At 42.1% G+C, this 17113-nt stretch overlaps 1 protein-coding gene across 1 annotated transcript; it reads right to left on the bottom strand.

Annotated features, from left to right (window-relative positions):
- Window positions 1–13979: 13979 nt before the first annotated feature.
- LOC146713174 (stonustoxin subunit beta-like) lies at window positions 13980–15253 on the bottom strand. The gene is made up of 3 exons (XM_085452407.1): window positions 15130–15253; window positions 14782–14828; window positions 13980–14619 (listed from the first exon to the last, which is right to left on the bottom strand). Exons 1-3 carry the CDS (start codon window positions 15159–15161, stop codon window positions 14096–14098), a joined length of 603 nt encoding a protein of 200 aa, XP_085308533.1. The 5' UTR covers window positions 15162–15253; the 3' UTR covers window positions 13980–14095.
- Window positions 15254–17113: the final 1860 nt, after the last annotated feature.

Consider the following 17113-nt stretch of genomic DNA (forward strand, 5'->3'; position numbering starts at 1 on the left):
GTAGGATTTGTAAAGAATTTATTCGTAAATCAGGGTGGAAAATAAGTATTTGGTCACCTCAAACATGGAAAATCTCTGGCTCTCACAGACCTGTAACGTCTTCTGTAAGACGCTTTTCTGTCCCCCACTCGTTACCTGTATGAATGGCACCTGTTTGAACTCATCATCTGTATAAAAGACACCTGTCCACAGCCTCAAACAGTCAGACTCCAAACTCCACCATGGCCAAGACCAAAGAGCTTTCGAAGGACACCAGGAAAAGTATTGTAGACCTGCACCAGACTGGGAAGAGTGAATCTACAATAGGCAAGCAGCTTGGTGTGAAAAAAATCAACTGTGGGAGCAATCATCAGAAAATGGAAGACATACAAGACCACTGATAATCTCCCTCGATCTGGGGCTCCACGCAAGATCTCATCCCGTGGGGTCAAAATGATCATGAGAACGGTGAGCAAAGATCCCAGAACCACACGGGGGGACCTGGTGAATGACCTGCAGAGAGCTGGGACCAAAGTAACAAAGGTCACCATCAGTAACACACTACAACGGCAGGGAATCAAATCCCGCAGTGCCAGACGTGTTCCGCTGCTGAAGCCAGTGCATGTCCAGGCCCATCTGAAGTTTGCCAGAGAGCACATGGATGATACAGCAGAGGATTGGGAGAATGTCATGTGGTCAGATGAAACCAAAGTAGAACTTTTTGGTATAAACTCAACTCGTCGTGTTTGGAGGACGAAGAATACTGAGTTGCATCCCAAGAACACCATACCTACTGTGAAGCATGGGGGTGGAAACATCATGCTATGGGGCTGTTTTTCTGCCAAGGGGACAGGACGACTGATCCGTGTTAAGGACAGAATGAATGGGGCCATGTATCGTGAGATTTTGAGCCAAAACCTCCTTCCATCAGTGAGAACTTTGAAGATGAAACGAGGCTGGGTCTTCCAACATGACAATGATCCAAAACACACCGCCCGGGCAACAAAGGAGTGGCTCCGTAAGAAGCATTTGAAAGTCCTGGAGTGGCCTAGCCAGTCTCCAGACCTCAACCCCATAGAAAATCTGTGGCGGGAGTTGAAAGTCCGTGTTGCTCGGCGACAGCCCCAAAGCGTCACTGCTCTCGAGAAGATCTGCATGGAGGAATGGGCCAAAATACCAGCTACTGTGTGTGCAAACCTGGTAAAGACCTATAGTAAACGTTTGACCTCTGTTATTGCCAACAAAGGTTATGTTACAAAGTATTGAGTTGTATTTTTGTTATTGACCAAATACTTATTTTCCACCCTGATTTATGAATAAATTCTTTACAAATCCTACCATGTGAATTCATGGATTTTTTTTTCACATTCTGTCTCTCACAGTTGAAGTGTACCTCTGGTGCAAATTACTGACCTCTGTCATCATTTTAGGTGGGGGAACTTGCACAATCGGTGGCTGACTAAATACTTTTTTGCCCCACTGTATGCAGCTATGGTCACTCACATGGACATCTTCCACACGAATGTCATTTATATTTAAACCCAAGGAGAAAACAAGATCCAATGTGTGACCCTTTATATGTGTGGGAAACATGCTGCCTAAAGTTAAAAGACTCTGTGATAGTCAGCAGCCATGTTACAGGATGCATCATCAATATGAAGGTTAAAATCTCCCAACATTACCACCTTCTCTAATTTAATAATGGATGACAAGAGGTCATTAAATTCAGTTAGAAAGACTTCGGCAGCTCCAGGAGGTCGGTAGAGTAAAATACAATAAAAGGTGTGCAAAGAGCCGACCTTAATCATTTGCAGCTCAAATGAAGCGAAGGAATCTGAATTCATCAGTCTGCATGTGAATCTGTCCTGGTTCACAACAGCGAGTCCTCCGCCACGTCCCGAAAGACGTGGAGTTCCGATGACGGAGCAGCCAGTCGAACAAATTTCCTTCAGATGTATATAATCCATGTTTTCTTGCCACGTCTCAGTTAAACCCATGAAGTTGAGAGATTCCTTTATAAAAAGATCGTTTAAAATAAACGATTTGTTTGTGATTGAGTGAGTGTTGAGCAGGGCAAACCTGATCAATGATGTTTGGTTGGTGCACTCAACAGCTGACTGCAGTGGCACTTGAATTAAATACCTGTGCACCTCTACACCTGTTACACCGGGCGGTGACTTCAGGGCTAACTGAAGCTAATATCCATGGTAGTACATCACCTCTGCCATCAAAACGACTGTCGGATGACAGACGCAAGGTGAGCATGCAGCCATCAGACCATAGATTCCGGGCTTGGAACTGAAGTGTAGCGTCGGCACCCGGTGACAGTAGCTGAATTGGTTGTAGGCACTGGGAATCTTCCCACATCCAAGAAGCTAATCTTTGGTACCTTCTCAGTCGCACTTGGACACCGGCCCTGGTTCCCCTCCTTCTTTTCTTCGTGTTGAATCCCACCGATATGTATGGTACTATGCACTCAGGTGAGGAACACACAAAAGGTGGAGGGAAAAATTTCCTGTAACTGTCCCAGCTGTCAAAGTAGCTCTCCATTGAGTCTTTAATATACAACAGTGTGCCCCGAACATAAATATTGGTGGCAGAGACAAAATGAAGACACAAAACGGTAAAATTAATATTGCAAGCGACAATAGCGGTCAATATAAAATTATACCAGCGAGCTGTACTAGCGGCACAGGTGGCGAAGCCAAACACAGGCGCCATCTTGCTGACAGACACAAAAAGCTGAGAAAATCTGAACATCCCAAAATTTCAAAACCCTGAGTCCCAGATACAGGCACCATGACAGTATTATATATTGAGGAATTTAATTTTTGAAAAGTAAAATGTTTGCACTAATACTTTCTAATATTTGCTAAAGTAAAGTGTTTAAGACTTATTTTACCACTTTCTGAAGTAGTTTAACACAAATAGTATTTAAACCACTTTGAATGTTGTGCATCTGTATGAGGGCTGGACATCAAACTGTTAATCAATGTATCCATGTCAGTTTTCTGCACTGTATTTATTTGTTATAAAATATTCTGATTTCCTGTTTACCCTCTTCCTTCTTCTTAGTGTTCTTGATCAAAACTCATCTAAGCCCTCCTATTCTAATCCAACCTGAATGTTTGTGATGAAGAAAAAACAGATTCTCATAGATAATCATTACAGTGTACTTACTGAGCAGCCACAGCAGAGATGTGTTCATCGTTCTACTCTCGATATCAGGTCAACGGTTTGACCAGTTCACAGTCATTTAAAGTCAAACCCTCCTCCTCTTCCTCTGTGACAGGATGCCAGTGTTGTGGTTTTTAGTGGAAGGTTTCTTTGTCTGACTGCAACAACGAGAGAGAGAAAAAGCTTTAAAAATGATAAAACTGACTAATGACTATAGACATGAGCCCCAGCAAAATTAGCAGACATTAGGGGGAACATGGGTACCTCTGAGATGCCTTCACTGACTTAAAAAAAACCTAACATTGTGAGTGGCTGAAATCGGTCAGGAAACCACACACACAACCCCCCCCCCTCCCCAAAAAAAGAAAAATTTAAAAAATTTAAAAAACATGTAAATAACAAAAGAATTATATTTAAAGATCACCCACATGGCGCCTTCACTGACAGGATGGTGTCTTTGTCATTATAGAGCAAACTATTCTTATCTCAAAAAAGATTTATTTACTTTTTATCTTAAATGTTGGTTGTGTTGCTGATTCGTGGAAATACCTCGCATCTTCCTGTAGCTGACCACAGTTCAGCTGAGAGGAAGTGAGTTGAAGGTGGTACGAATGCTGTTTGACTGATTGCATCTCTCTGCTTTAACCACTGATATGCTGTCACGCCTGAAAGGCTTCATCCAGATTGACCACCACTGACTTCTTGAAAACACTACTGTTGGGGGACCCGCCCGGCGATGAAATGAGCTAGGGGAAAAAGGGTTTGTAAAAAGAACAGAGAGGGGGACACGCACGGGCCCTACTCACACACAGATTCATATTATATAAAATATATAATAATATTCAACCGTGGGGATTTTATTTATTTTCAAAAGGAAGGAATCTTCCTAACCGGGTGGAGCAGTGGAGCCGTCAAGGAGAAGCATACGATAACGCCGTACAGTTAAAATATAATTTCTTACCATTAAAAATAGAAAATATATTAAACATAACCTTGGCCAAGGAAAACGCAATAAAGAAATAAAACAACCCTAAAAGTCCAGCGGCATCTGCCACAGTATAAAAAGGTCCCGAGGAGTTAAGAAATCCAGCAAGTGGTATAACCAAAGGAACCAGCGGAGTCCTCGCCTCCCTCTCGCACTCACGTCCCGATATGCTGAAGAAGGAGAGGAAGCGGCAGTCACTATTCTTTCCAGACAGGTTTACTTCATAAAAAGGGATAAGTCAGAGACTTACCCCGGGTGGGCAGAGCTCTCAACTCCGCCCGCCGCTTTTCGTGAACCCGTATCAACACCAGCTGCTTCGCCGCCTCTGCTCATGGCACACTCCAACTCTTTATGCATCACTACTGGCTGTCTTTCTCCAGCCTCTCCGGTCTCATTCATCTCGAGCCTCCAGCCCGAAGCCGAGGCCCTCAGCCTCTAGCCTTCAAGCGCAGCCGTCATACACAGTTCTACAGCCCAAGCCTTCTCTCCATATCTCTGGCTCGGCTTCTCAGTCACTCCGGTCACTCTCTTTCGTCTCTTCCGCTCCGGGCCTCCAGCCCGAAGCCGAGGCGCTCAGCCTCTAGCCTTCGAGCGTAACTCCTCAAAGCAAAGCTTTCCTTCCCCACTCGTCCTCAAAGAGCGCTCCTTTCTGTCGTCTACCCGGCCCTCTTATTGGCCTCTCTGGTACCTCTCAGGTGAAATCAAGTTAGTAATCAGAATCAGAATCAGAATCAGAATCAGAATACTTTATTAATCCCTGGGGGAAATTATTTTTTGTTACAGTGCTCCATTTTAAACCAACATTAAGACAAGACAGACAATACACTAACTAAGAATAGTACAATATATACATATATACACATACATACTTCACTCATAAATAAATAGTTGGAAAAGAAACATGTGTAGCTGTAGCAGCAAACAGTGTGTTAAGTGGATGCATTGTACAGGGAGATGGCCACAGGCAGGAAAGATTTCCTGTGTCGTTCAGTGGTGCTTTTCGGTAATCTCAGTCTCTCACTGAACGAGCTCCTGTGACTGACCAGCATGTCATGGAGTGGGTGGGAGGTGTTATCCAACATAGTCTTTATCTTGGACAGCATCCGCCTCTCCGACACCACCTTGAGGGAGTCCAGCTCCATCCCCACAACATTACTGGCCTTACGGATCAGTTTATTGAGTCTGTTGGCATCTGCGACCCTCAGCCTGCTCCCCCAGCATGCAACAGCATAGAGGATCGCACTGGCCACAACAGACTCATAGAAAATCCTCAGCATTTTCTGGCAGATGTTGAAGGACCTCAGTCGCCTCAAAAAATAGAGACGACTTTGGCCCTTCCTGTAAAGTGCTGTGGTGTTTTTAGCCCAGTCCAGTTTATTGTCAATGTGTACTCCAAGGTATTTATAGTCCTCCACAATGTCAACACTGACCCCCTGGATTGAAACAGGGGTCAAGTGTTTCCTGGTCTTCCTGAAGTCCACGATCAGTTCCTTGGTCTTTGCCACGTTGAGCTGCAGATGATTCTGCTCACACCACGTGACAAAGGAGTCGACCACAGCCCGGTACTCTGTCTCATCATCCCTGCTGATGCATCCAACCACCGCAGAGTCATCAGAAAACTTCTGAAGATGGCAGGTCTCTGTGCAGTGGCTGAAGTCTGTGGTGTAGAGGGTGAAGAGGAAGGGGGAGAGGACAGTCCCCTGTGGTGCCCCTGTGTTGCTGATCACCTTGTCAGACACACACTGTGGGAGACGTACATATTGTGGTCTTCCTGTCAGGTAATCAACAATCCAGGACACCAGAGAAGCATCCACCTGCATCGCTGCTAATTTATCACCCAGGAGGGTCGGCCTGATGGTGTTGAAAGCACTGGAAAAGTCAAAAAACATGACCCTCACAGTGCTCGCCGGCTGGTCCAGATGGGTGTAGACACGATTGAGCAGGTAGATGATGGCGTCCTCAGTTCCGAGACGAGGCTGATAAGCGAACTGAAGGGGATCCAGATGTGGTCTTACAATGGGTCGCAGCTGGTCCAGGATGAGCCTTTCCAGGGTCTTCATGATGTGGGAGGTCAGTGCCACGGGCCTGTAATCCTGGGGGCCACTGGGACGTGGCGTCTTTGGTACAGGGACGAGGCATGATGTCTTCCACATCACCGGGACCCTCTGCAGACTCAGACTCAGCATAAACAGTTTATGAAAGACTCCACACAGCTGGGGTGCACAGGTCTTGAGGACAAGGGGACTCACTCCGTCTGGTCCAGCAGACTTGCCTGAGTGAAGTCTCCTCATTTGCATCTCAACCTGGTATTGAGTGAAGGTGATGGGTGGGGGAGGGGTGTCAGGAATCTCACAGGAGGCAACATGTGAAGAGAGAGGCTGGGACAGTGGTGTGGCTCTGGGTTCCAGGCTGACTACAGGTGAGGTTGTGGGGGTGGGAGCAGACACTGTGGTGTCGAATCTATTGAAAAACAGATTCAACTCGTCGGCTCTATTCTCACCTCCCTCAGCTCAATCAGATAGGGGTGGAGTCTTTACAGGACAGGTGTTCAATTAAATAGGATAAAAACATGCAATAGAACTCATCCAAACAAACCCAATATACAAAACTAAAATATTAAAACAGATAAAACTTTTCAAAACATGCACAGTAAAAACTCTAAATAACTTGTCCCGTTTCACCCCGTGACACTACCCCCAAAAAACTGTGAGCCTCCATAAAGTCGCAAAACTCACTCCTACCATCACATATGTCCATAATGCACTGAGCATTAACAACACTCGCAAAGCTGTTGGCCCTGACAACATTCCTGAATGTGTGCTTCAAGGATGTGCTGAGCAGCTAGAGGTCTTTACCAATATCTTTAACCTGTTAACCATTATGTGTCCTCCAGTGTCCTCGTTAACGTTCGTTCACCTTCTTGCTGTGTGTCTCCCATTGTCTTCCCATATTATTAGAATTCTCCCAGTTTAGTTTTGATATTATTTTGTATTACTTCTGAGCCTGCAACAAAAACAATGTTTTTGAGTTCACGTTTTGCCTCTTTGGGTCCTCTTTCCCTGCCTGCACACAGTCGTTCAATGACAGAACAGCACGACCACAAGCACTGGAGGACACATTATGGCTGTGTCCCAATTTAGCGACCGCACACTTGGAGTACGCATTTTGAGACCTATTACGTCACAGCGACACGACAACAGATGTCCCAATCCGAAGTGTATTCCAAATGCGCCGTCGATTTCCCCAAATATCAAGCGTGGTCCGTGTCGCTACCCGATCCGTACCGGAAACCCGATCGGTACCCCACATGCGCAAATCTTACGTCACTTCCTCTCTTTGCCAACATTGCGACATTCAATATAAATTTGAATGATACGGTTAGCGCCCAGTTAGCTCCTAGCATTTCTCAACACCTCTGCCTCCTTTTCGACTACTGGGACATTTAAACAATGGATAATCTGTATACAAACAAATTCACGCTTTTCTCCTCAACAGAGAGTGTTCCCCGATTGAACAACAGCGCCGTAAAATAAGAAGAATGGCGCCTTATTACAGAGTTAATAATACAGACTTTGTAATATGTCATGTAAAGATTCAACAGCCAGATGAAGTGTTTACTGACAATTGACAATGATAGCTGACATCATCATCATTATTTCAATCAATCCTCTCCACACAGACAAGCATAAACACACTCGATTATCACTAAATCAAATTTAATACACGTTTGTAATGACGCTAATTCAGTTTACAATAGGGTACATTCGCTCGGTCAGCAGGTGGCGGTATCCTCGTACACTGGGGAGTACACTGCCATTAAACGAACAGAAGAAGAAGAAAACATCTGCACATGCGCAGTAAGGATCGGAGAGTCCTGATCCGTAACTATCTTTTTATTTTTTGTTTTTGTCTTCATCATCATCTTCATCATCCTAAACTTTTTTTGCTGGGCCGCCTTTTGTTTTACAAGAAAAATGTTCAGGAGTAGTTAGTCATTACAACAAGTGTTTGTGAACTAAAAATCAAGAATGTGGGATACTGTTTGTCCGTGATTTGGAGAGCCCAGCACGTGCTCCCAACGAAGGGAAAATGAATTCTGCAGGGGAGACCTACCTCGGCACTTGTGCAGGTGAAACCAAAGGGCAGATATGCTTCACCATATTTTATAGTCTTTGGCTTAGAATGAAGTTGGTTTGGAAACATATTCAGCTATGCTTCATCTCCTGCTTTGCGTTTCTGTGGGCGCCCCATGCTGGCAGTGTCCAAGCATTTTGTTTTTTTTCCTTTTCATACCACGCCCACCCTGTCATGGCTCTGCGCCCCCTCTAGGGGGCGGGCCCCACACTTTGGGAAGGTCTGCACTAACATGAGACAAGACCTTCAAAGTAAAACAGGAAACCCAGACTGAACTCAGAGGCACAATACTAACACAAAAGCAAAGCCCAAGAACTAACCAAGAAACATCAAGAAATAAAAGATTAATAATACAAAACAGAAAACACTGGTTCACCAACCCAGGACTGTGACACTCCTATGAAACTAATGATCAAACAGAATAAGTGTTTAAGTTGTAATACAATAAAATTAAAATACTTTAGCATAAGTAATCTGCCATCACTTTTTTAAGCAAATTCATGTTGGTTTGCTTTATAAACTGTATGAATTCGCCTTCAGCTCATCACATTTTGCTTTGAGGCTCCATGAAATGTGATGAGATTTTATATCTCAAATTTTTTTTTTTTATCTGACCATTCAACTGTGACCCAAGACTCAAATTTTTAATACCATTAAGGTATCTGTTAGGTTTTGTATTGTTGATTGTCATTTATGCTTAGAAATATCTACTTATATATGCTCAGAGTTTTATAATTAGTTGTAGATTGGTAGAGGTTTGATCCTTGATAGTCTGCAAACTTTGTGTGCATTAGAGAGAACTCTGGGAGCATGGGAGAGGTCGTACCTTCTCTTATTGTTTTATTGTTTTATGGTAGGATAAACGTGGCTATATCTGTTTTAGGCTAAGTGCCTTTTGTTTAGATGAACTGCTGGACTTCCAGACCAGCAGGGTTAGGGAAGTCTTTATGGGGTCACACTCTGACCCCACACACACACACACACACACACACACACAAAGGCAAGGTACTCTTTGTGTGTATGTAGACGTCATATGTTAATGAACCTATGCATATTCATGTAACCTCAATAAAAGAGCAGTGTTACGGGGGAGCGGACGAGAGCAACTGGGGTCAAGCGAAGGAACGGCGTTTGTCCAGTTCTCTCCCGTGCATGAGAAAATGAAGAACTTTGCCTACTCGTGTCTTGCTTGCTGTGTAATTATATTGTCTTCAACGTTCCAGTGAATAGGTTCAAGCTACAAACCTATCAGTATCTAATGGCAGATTTGCTCATGCTGTGCTTTATTTGCGTTTGAAGCCTGATAAGTTTATCTAGTTTGAAATTTTCCGTTTATTATAGAAGTGATATTCACTGCACAGGGTGAAAGACATGGAGACAAACTACACCACTAAGGAGTTAAAAACCCTCACTCAGCAGATCTTTAGACACTAAGTGGTAAAAAACAAAGTCCTAAATGAGGCTTCATATTAGTTCTCAGATAAGCAATGCCCTTCCTGTAAATCACAGGTATCTCAAGCTTATAGTAAATCTGAACATTGACCTTCTTTAACTGGTCAAGATCTGTGAGACGTGTAGGCCGAATGTTTGAGGACTCAAATGTGGATGTGTAGAGACACAGTGTGTTTCACAAAAAGCAAATTATTTTAGGCTGATGGCAAACATGCAAAGAGATGAGACAGAGGAAGAAAAACTAAAGTGAAAGCACAATTACCACAAACCTTTAAAGTAATGGCAGAAAAGTAAAGATACAACAAGGAAAATAATAAAAGCACACCTCTGGTTTAGCCAGAGGCCAGTGTCAGCGAAGGCAACGGGACAGATCTGGTAGCTTGGTCAAAGTCTGCTGGCAGGGGTAAAGATGCCCTGGACATGGAATTGGAGGAGATGGAGATGCACAGGTGGAGGGAGTCAGAACTAGATGGTGCCAAACTCTTGGACTTAGGTCTATATACAGATGTTGCAGGGGACACTGGATAGAGCTCAGGTCATGTAGGGTCTTGAGGCTCAGGTGGCTCGAGCAGCACTGAAGGCTCTGGAGCTGATTTGAGGGATGCTTGAAGCTAAGGCAGCTGGGGTAGAACTGGCTGGTCAGTGCTCACAGCTGACTCCTGGCAGCTTGGGCTTTGCTGCAGGACACGCAGACCTCTATGAAAGCTGAATGAAGCTGTGGTTGGGATCCAGTAGGCCTCACCACAGAAAAAGATTCAAGTGGAGAAGCATGGTGGGCCCACCCTAAAAGCAAGGATTGGTGCATGGTACTCAGTCTGTGGAAAGGCTCTGTCCAGAGCACCAGTCTCTGGGGATGCAGGCAGTTAAACACAATGGTCATTTGGAATGCCTGCATACACGCACGATAACAGTTTTTGGGTTGGTCTGCAAAGGTGCAGAACAAAGTGACTCAGAAACATCATTAACTGTTTCTGTTCTTAAAAACAGAAAATGCAGACTGAGAAACTCTGACGACACACATGGTAGATGATTTCAGAACAAAGAATACAAACAGCCACAGATATGCTTGGCTCATGCAAACACACTATTTTTTGATTCATTGATTTATTTTATTTCATTGGTTTTGACAATTGGAAATAAAACTGAAGAAAATGGTTCAGATGGATATTGATGGATGTGCCTAAGGAGCCAGGGACCACACACGGTAGGCAGAAACTTACTGTTGATAGGATGTTTGAGTATAAATCTGCAGCAGTGTGTAAATACACAGGCACATCATGAGCACATTGCTAGTGTTTCTGTGTGTATTCAGGAAGGTGTTACGCTATATGCGATATACTTGATTATTGATAAAACTGTCACAAGTTTATTGTTGTAAAATTTGTGACAGCTTTATGGGATCAAAAGAGGAGACATTGGATTCATTCAGAGAGTGCCATTGTTGCACCCAGAAAACATGGTAGGGTTTTCCATAACAAACAGGTTTTTCATAAAGAGAGTTGTGCAGAAATCCACCTTTTTTTAGTAACAGAAGAAAGAGATTTAAAATAAAACAGAGAAAAAGTCTAGCATGAGTGTGTACTCTTAGATAAAATTATGGCACATATACCTCAGGAGAAAACATTTTAGACTCAACATCTAGTGCCAAAATAATAAACTTAGTCAGGAATGTCACTTGTAGATTCAACTTATTAAAACCAAAAAAAAAAAAAACCCACAAAAAAGATCCTCTGGAGAAAATCTGAAGTCTTTGAAACAGTTTATTGAGCTTCTGTTTAAAGAAAACAAAAGGATAGTAAACAGTGAAACCAAACAGTAAATTAACCCCAGGGTGTAGAGCCTTAAGCACATGCACCAAGTACAGAAAAATAGATAAAGATCAAAGAAAGACAAACAGACATAATCAGAGAAACAGAAACGAGTGAGGGAGTAAAGAGAAAGCAGGCCACAGTGAGAGGTCCCATTGGCCCTGACGCATAATGGCAATGGGCCTGCATTTTGTTACTTAAAGAAATAAAGGCTGCTATATATAACTGAGTAGTTTTACGCTTTACTTTACTTACAGACACTTTAAGCTGAATTCATCTGAGCTTAAACTTAAGTCTCTGTCAAACCAGTGGCCTCAGTTTTAGAGGTTCAGTGTTTAAAAGCTGCAACCCAGAAATGATGCAAGTTATGTAACCACAGTTTCTACAATCGCTCATCATCAAGTCGTCTGTCTCTGCCAGTCTCATCTTCATCTGAGTGAGTCATTAGGAGGGTCTACAATGAAGTTAGAGCAACTACTGTGTGGTAAGTGTTGCTTATGAGGTGGCCACATGCATAGTATCTTAGCTAAGTTTTGCTTACTCCTTACATGTGGCCAGCGAGGTGGATCTGTGCCTGAATCAAACCTTATTTAAAGTAGAAACAGGTTTCATAAATAGTTTCATGACACCAAAAATAGAATTCAACTTCCTCAGTCAACTGAAGAGCAAGTGAAGCTGAACTTTCAACTACAACCTTTGTCTGTTTTGGTCTTGCAGTTTTTAAAAACTGTAGGTAAAGATGTGAATTTTCAGATTTAGTATCAACAGTTTTTGGACAAACTTGTCTTCAATGCAAGTACAGCACAGCTTACACCTCCTGAATTGCTTAATGGTTTGCCAGAATCAGTCTAAAAGTTTTATATACATTTTTAGGGCCAGAGTCGTCTCTATTTTTTGAGGCGACTGAGGTCCTTCAACATCTGCCAGAAAATTCTCAGGATTTTCTACGAGTCTGTTGTGGCCAGTGCGATCCTCTATGCTGTTGCATGCTGGGGGAGCAGGCTGAGGGTCGCAGATGCCAACAGACTCGATAAACTGATCCGTAAGGCCAGCAATGTTGTGGGGATGGAGCTGGACTCCCTCAAGGTGGTGTCGGAGAGGCGGATGCTGTCCAAGATAAAGACAATGTTGGATAACACCTCCCACCCACTCCATGACATGCTGGTCAGTCACAGGAGCACGTTCAGTGAGAGACTGAGATTACCGAAAAGCACCACTGAACGACACAGGAAATCTTTCCTGCCTGTGGCCATCTCCCTGTACAACGCATCCACTTAACACACTGTTTACTGCAACAGCTACACCCTTCTTGCACATGTTCTTTTTCAGCTATTTATTAATAAGTGACCTTTATGTTTATATATATATGCCTGTAGATATTGTGCTATTCTTAGTTATAGCCGCACCGCTTGATGGATTGTTGGAGCATTACGGCCACTGTAGTCAGGAGCCTCGTGAAGTAATCTGGATCCAAAACTCCGTCCACTTCAGTTCCCAAAGTCAAACGAACCTTTGGCATCCCTGATAGTTAAAAACTGTCTAAATTCTTTCATCTTTAATAAAGTGATCAGTGTTGCTGCTTTACCAGGTGTAACAATTAAGTTTAACATCCAGGCATCCATGAAAACAGAATTTATGAACTTTAACAGAGTTTGAAGTTAACAAGAAGTTAGCTTCTACTTTGCACAGAATTACCATCAAAGAATAACAATGTGATCTCTATTTGTACATACTTGTATGCTCTATGCTAAGTGTGGCAGTGTGTGAGTCAAGGAAGCTGGCAATATAAAGAGTGTATATATATTAAACGCACACTTCAAAATTCTATTGATATGGTTTTACTTACTACTGACACTCACTTTATGATGCTTGTGATATAAAATGTTCATTAAAATAGACTATATGGAAATAAATCACATGCAAGCAGGTATATTATAAATATAACTCCACTTTAATGATAATTAGTTCCAGTAACACAAAAACAACACAACACACGCAGTTAACACAATGACAAGTGCGCCTGGTAGAGAGGCGTCAATAACGCCCATACTTGCTGGGGCCTTGTATGGTTTGGATGCTCTGCCACATTCTCTGAAAATCTCTTGAAAAGGCAAAGTGATGACTGACTTTTTTTTGAGTACTCATACTTTGCTAGCTTGACAAGCCATAAACCATGGCTTCTGTTTAGCACATGTTGTGACAAGGCAATGCACTGTAATTTACAGTCACCAATACATGGTATATAACGAACAACAAATAACAATCCAACTGCTGACATACAGTAAAAGAAATACTACCACTACAAACCTCAGAGGTTTGTTGATTCTCTTCATAAAGATTAAACTATAATATTGTAAATATATTACAATATTATATATATATATATATATATATATATATATATATATATATATATATATATATATATATATATATATATATATATATATAGATATGAAGGGATCAAACACCTCTGAGTGAAAGAGAGAGACATGTGCACACTGAACTATTTGTTCAACAGTCATCGTTTCTCTAACAGAACAAAACTCTTAGATTAAACTCAGGGCAGAATCACTGTGGAACCAGGAAAGACTGCAAATCCGGGATAAAGAGGATCATTGAATCTGGTTTTGAATGTGTGGAGGTGGATCAGAGTGTCAGAGGAAACACTGAAAAAGGACAGAATGCCAGCAGCATAATCCACATACACTGCTACTCTGTTAAATCTGTTGTGGGAGACGATGGGTGTTTCTGTGTTATCGTGCTTTGCAATGACAGAGGATGAACCCGTTTTTACTACAAGTGCCCAGGACTGAGAATTTGATCCAAACTCATTGTTGCCAGTTATTCCTTTCCTACTGATTCCACTGTAACTGACTGCTATGCAAACATCTCCACTCCACTCGACCTCCCAGTAATGTCGATCAGTCAGACCGTTTATACACAGCAGCTGAGGAGAATGAAATCCGTGTCTGTGGAAACGATGTAGGTTATGTCCCCCCACATAGGCCACCTTCTTATTTCCGTTAGACAATTCAAGTTTCCTGCTCACTGATTTTGTGTCGATTGTGAGTCTACAGGAATCTGTTGGAGAGAACAAACACAATCCAGCTGCAGTTATTGATCCATCATCTGTTCACCGATTGACACTAGGATGATGACTCCTGATATCAGAGATGTGAATTAGTGATGTTGGTTGAATATGTGCTGCTTTGTTTCCACTAATCAAATTAACAAACGACTTACGCCTCTTGATCTCTGATGTAAGATCTTTGTCTTCCACACTTCCCACTCTGAAAGGAGAAGGGGGGTCAGACAAGCATTCTCTGTTAGCATGTTAACATGGACATCACGCTTATATTGTCGTAGACTGATAAGGGAACAGTCTAACCTTTTGATAAACCCACATGATTATAGCATCTGTAACCTCTTATCCTGCAATTGTCAGGTTCTAGTACCGTTTGAACCAGATTAAAAGAAGAGCTTATTTTTCCTCTGATAAAGCTAGGCTAACAGATTCCAGTCTTTGTGCTAAGCTATGCTATATACTAAGTAATATATTCCTTTGGTTAGAGGGTAATCAATCATTCATACCTGAGAGAACACAGTTCTTTGCTTGGATCCATAGTCTCTAAATAAACAAGCACAATATAAATAAATCAGAATTAGTTTTAGGGTGTGTTTGCATTCATCACATAATTGAACTGTTTGAAAATGAGAAAACATACAAAGGAAGTCAAAGGAGTTTGTCCTCATTAGGGATGGGTACCGGTGTCCGGTGCCATGATGGCACCGGTTCTGACATAAACGGTAGTAACCAGACCGAAAAGCAGCGCACATTTCGGTGCTTTATTTCGGTGCTTTTTTTCCTGAGCCTTGATACACTTCTAGCCAATCATTTTACGTTTCCGAGGATAGTAGGCGGGGCCAGGTACGTACGTTCTGTTAGAGTAGAGCTACCGATTAGAAATGCCCAAGACGAAGCGGTCAAAAGTCTGGCTGTACTTCACAGCAAAATATGCAAACTCAGCAGCAATAAGTGCTTTAAGCTGATACTGTGATACTGTCAAAGGAGGTAACACCTCAAATCCGATGAAACACCTGGCGACGCATAGCGGGTTTTTTTTAAAGCCGAGAAATGCGCCGTATTTGATGGCAGCAGCAGCCATTCTTCTCTGTTGTTCGCGTGTAATTTACGCTGAGTAGGCTAACCACGTTATTACATTAATGCATGTAAGGTGAACTAGCAAACATCATCATAGCTACATGCGGCTGTCTTCTTGTTTGATGGCAGATGCTCCCTTCACCCTAGCCAAAAAGGCTAAAATGACCAAAGAAAAAGAGGGAAACAGCTAAACATGAGAGGTTTTTGGACAAAGTTTGTGTTTTTTCCATTGTTTAAGCACTGCTTCCAGCTAAGAGTGATACCATATATGCCCCATAGCTGCAGAAAAGGCTAACATTGTTATCTTTTTACATAAAACCAGCTGAATATGAGAGGTTTTTGGATCAATTTTGTGTTCTCCATTCTTTAAGCACCGGTTTGAGCACCGTTTGAGCACCGGCACCGTTTCAAAAGTACCGATTTGGCACCGGTATCGGATAAAACCTAAACGATACCCATCCCTAGTCCTCATACTATATCAGCTGTGTGAAAACAGCAGCAAAACAAATAAATTCCACAAAAATGGATGAAAAAGTGTCTTTCAGGTTTTTTTTCTCTTAACTAATTATAGTGATTTAGTGGCCATTGAAGTGTGTTCAGAATTTGTAAACTGATGATGATTCATGTCATAAGTCATGACACACTGTTCTTCTTCACATAAGCTTGCTTTATAACTTAGAAGTATAAGTGTCGGTAATGGTATCAGTACTAGCTGATACCAACATTTGCAGTATAGCACACCACTAGTAAATATGCATTTATTCCTCTTGGCTCTCACTTGGTGTTGGCTCACTGTGATTTCATGATTTCATGTTGCAAAGCACAGTGATGCATTTCTGAGGTTTAGTCTATGTAATTCGCTTAATGACAGACCTTTATATACAACTTATCACATAATGTAACCTACACATCAACACTGTTAGAGTGCACGATGTGCTGAATCACATGCAAATTTTACGCACTGATGAAATATATTAGAGATTATTAGGCTTAACATAACCTTATTATAAGAATAAATTTATTATGGGTTTGCAGCTTGTTTTAATGAAAATGTGCATGGGCATAAGTAACAAGGGCATTACCGTTTGATTTAACGTAACAGACACTGTGATTTCTAATATTTTAAGAAACTGGCAGCCTGTAATGGCATAGATGTTAAAACCAATCATGGAATGGCCAACCAGAAATGCTGTTTTCTGAAAAATTCCCCCCAAAATGTATGTTTATCACTGACTTCAATGTCATTTGAAAGACCCAAACGAATTACAAATTATGAAATATAATTAAGAGTATATAGCTGAGCAACTTTGCCAATGAGTAGACCCTAAAAAGACTTATGATTCAGCGTGGGTGATACATTTACTTTCTGCCAGTCTGGTTATAGAGAGCTGTGTTTTCAGATGCAGAAAGGAT

Source organism: Copadichromis virginalis, linkage group LG3 (genome assembly GCF_057382275.1).
Source record: "Copadichromis virginalis isolate Kocher_CV1m ecotype Utaka linkage group LG3, C_Virginalis_male_GT1.1, whole genome shotgun sequence".
Lineage (NCBI taxonomy): Eukaryota > Metazoa > Chordata > Actinopteri > Cichliformes > Cichlidae > Copadichromis > Copadichromis virginalis.

What these genes read in the sequence shown, in the direction of transcription:
- LOC146713174 (XM_085452407.1), bottom strand. Translation starts at nt 15,161, where the DNA reads ATGGATCCAAGCAAAGAACTGTGTTCTCTCAG. An exon ending in AAAGAACTGTGTTCTCTCAG is followed by an intron (nt 14,829 to 15,129) that starts GTATGAATGATT and finishes TTCTCCTTTCAG; the next exon opens with AGTGGGAAGTGTGGAAGACA. An exon ending in TACATCAGAGATCAAGAGGC is followed by an intron (nt 14,620 to 14,781) that starts GTAAGTCGTTTG and finishes TCTCTCCAACAG; the next exon opens with ATTCCTGTAGACTCACAATC.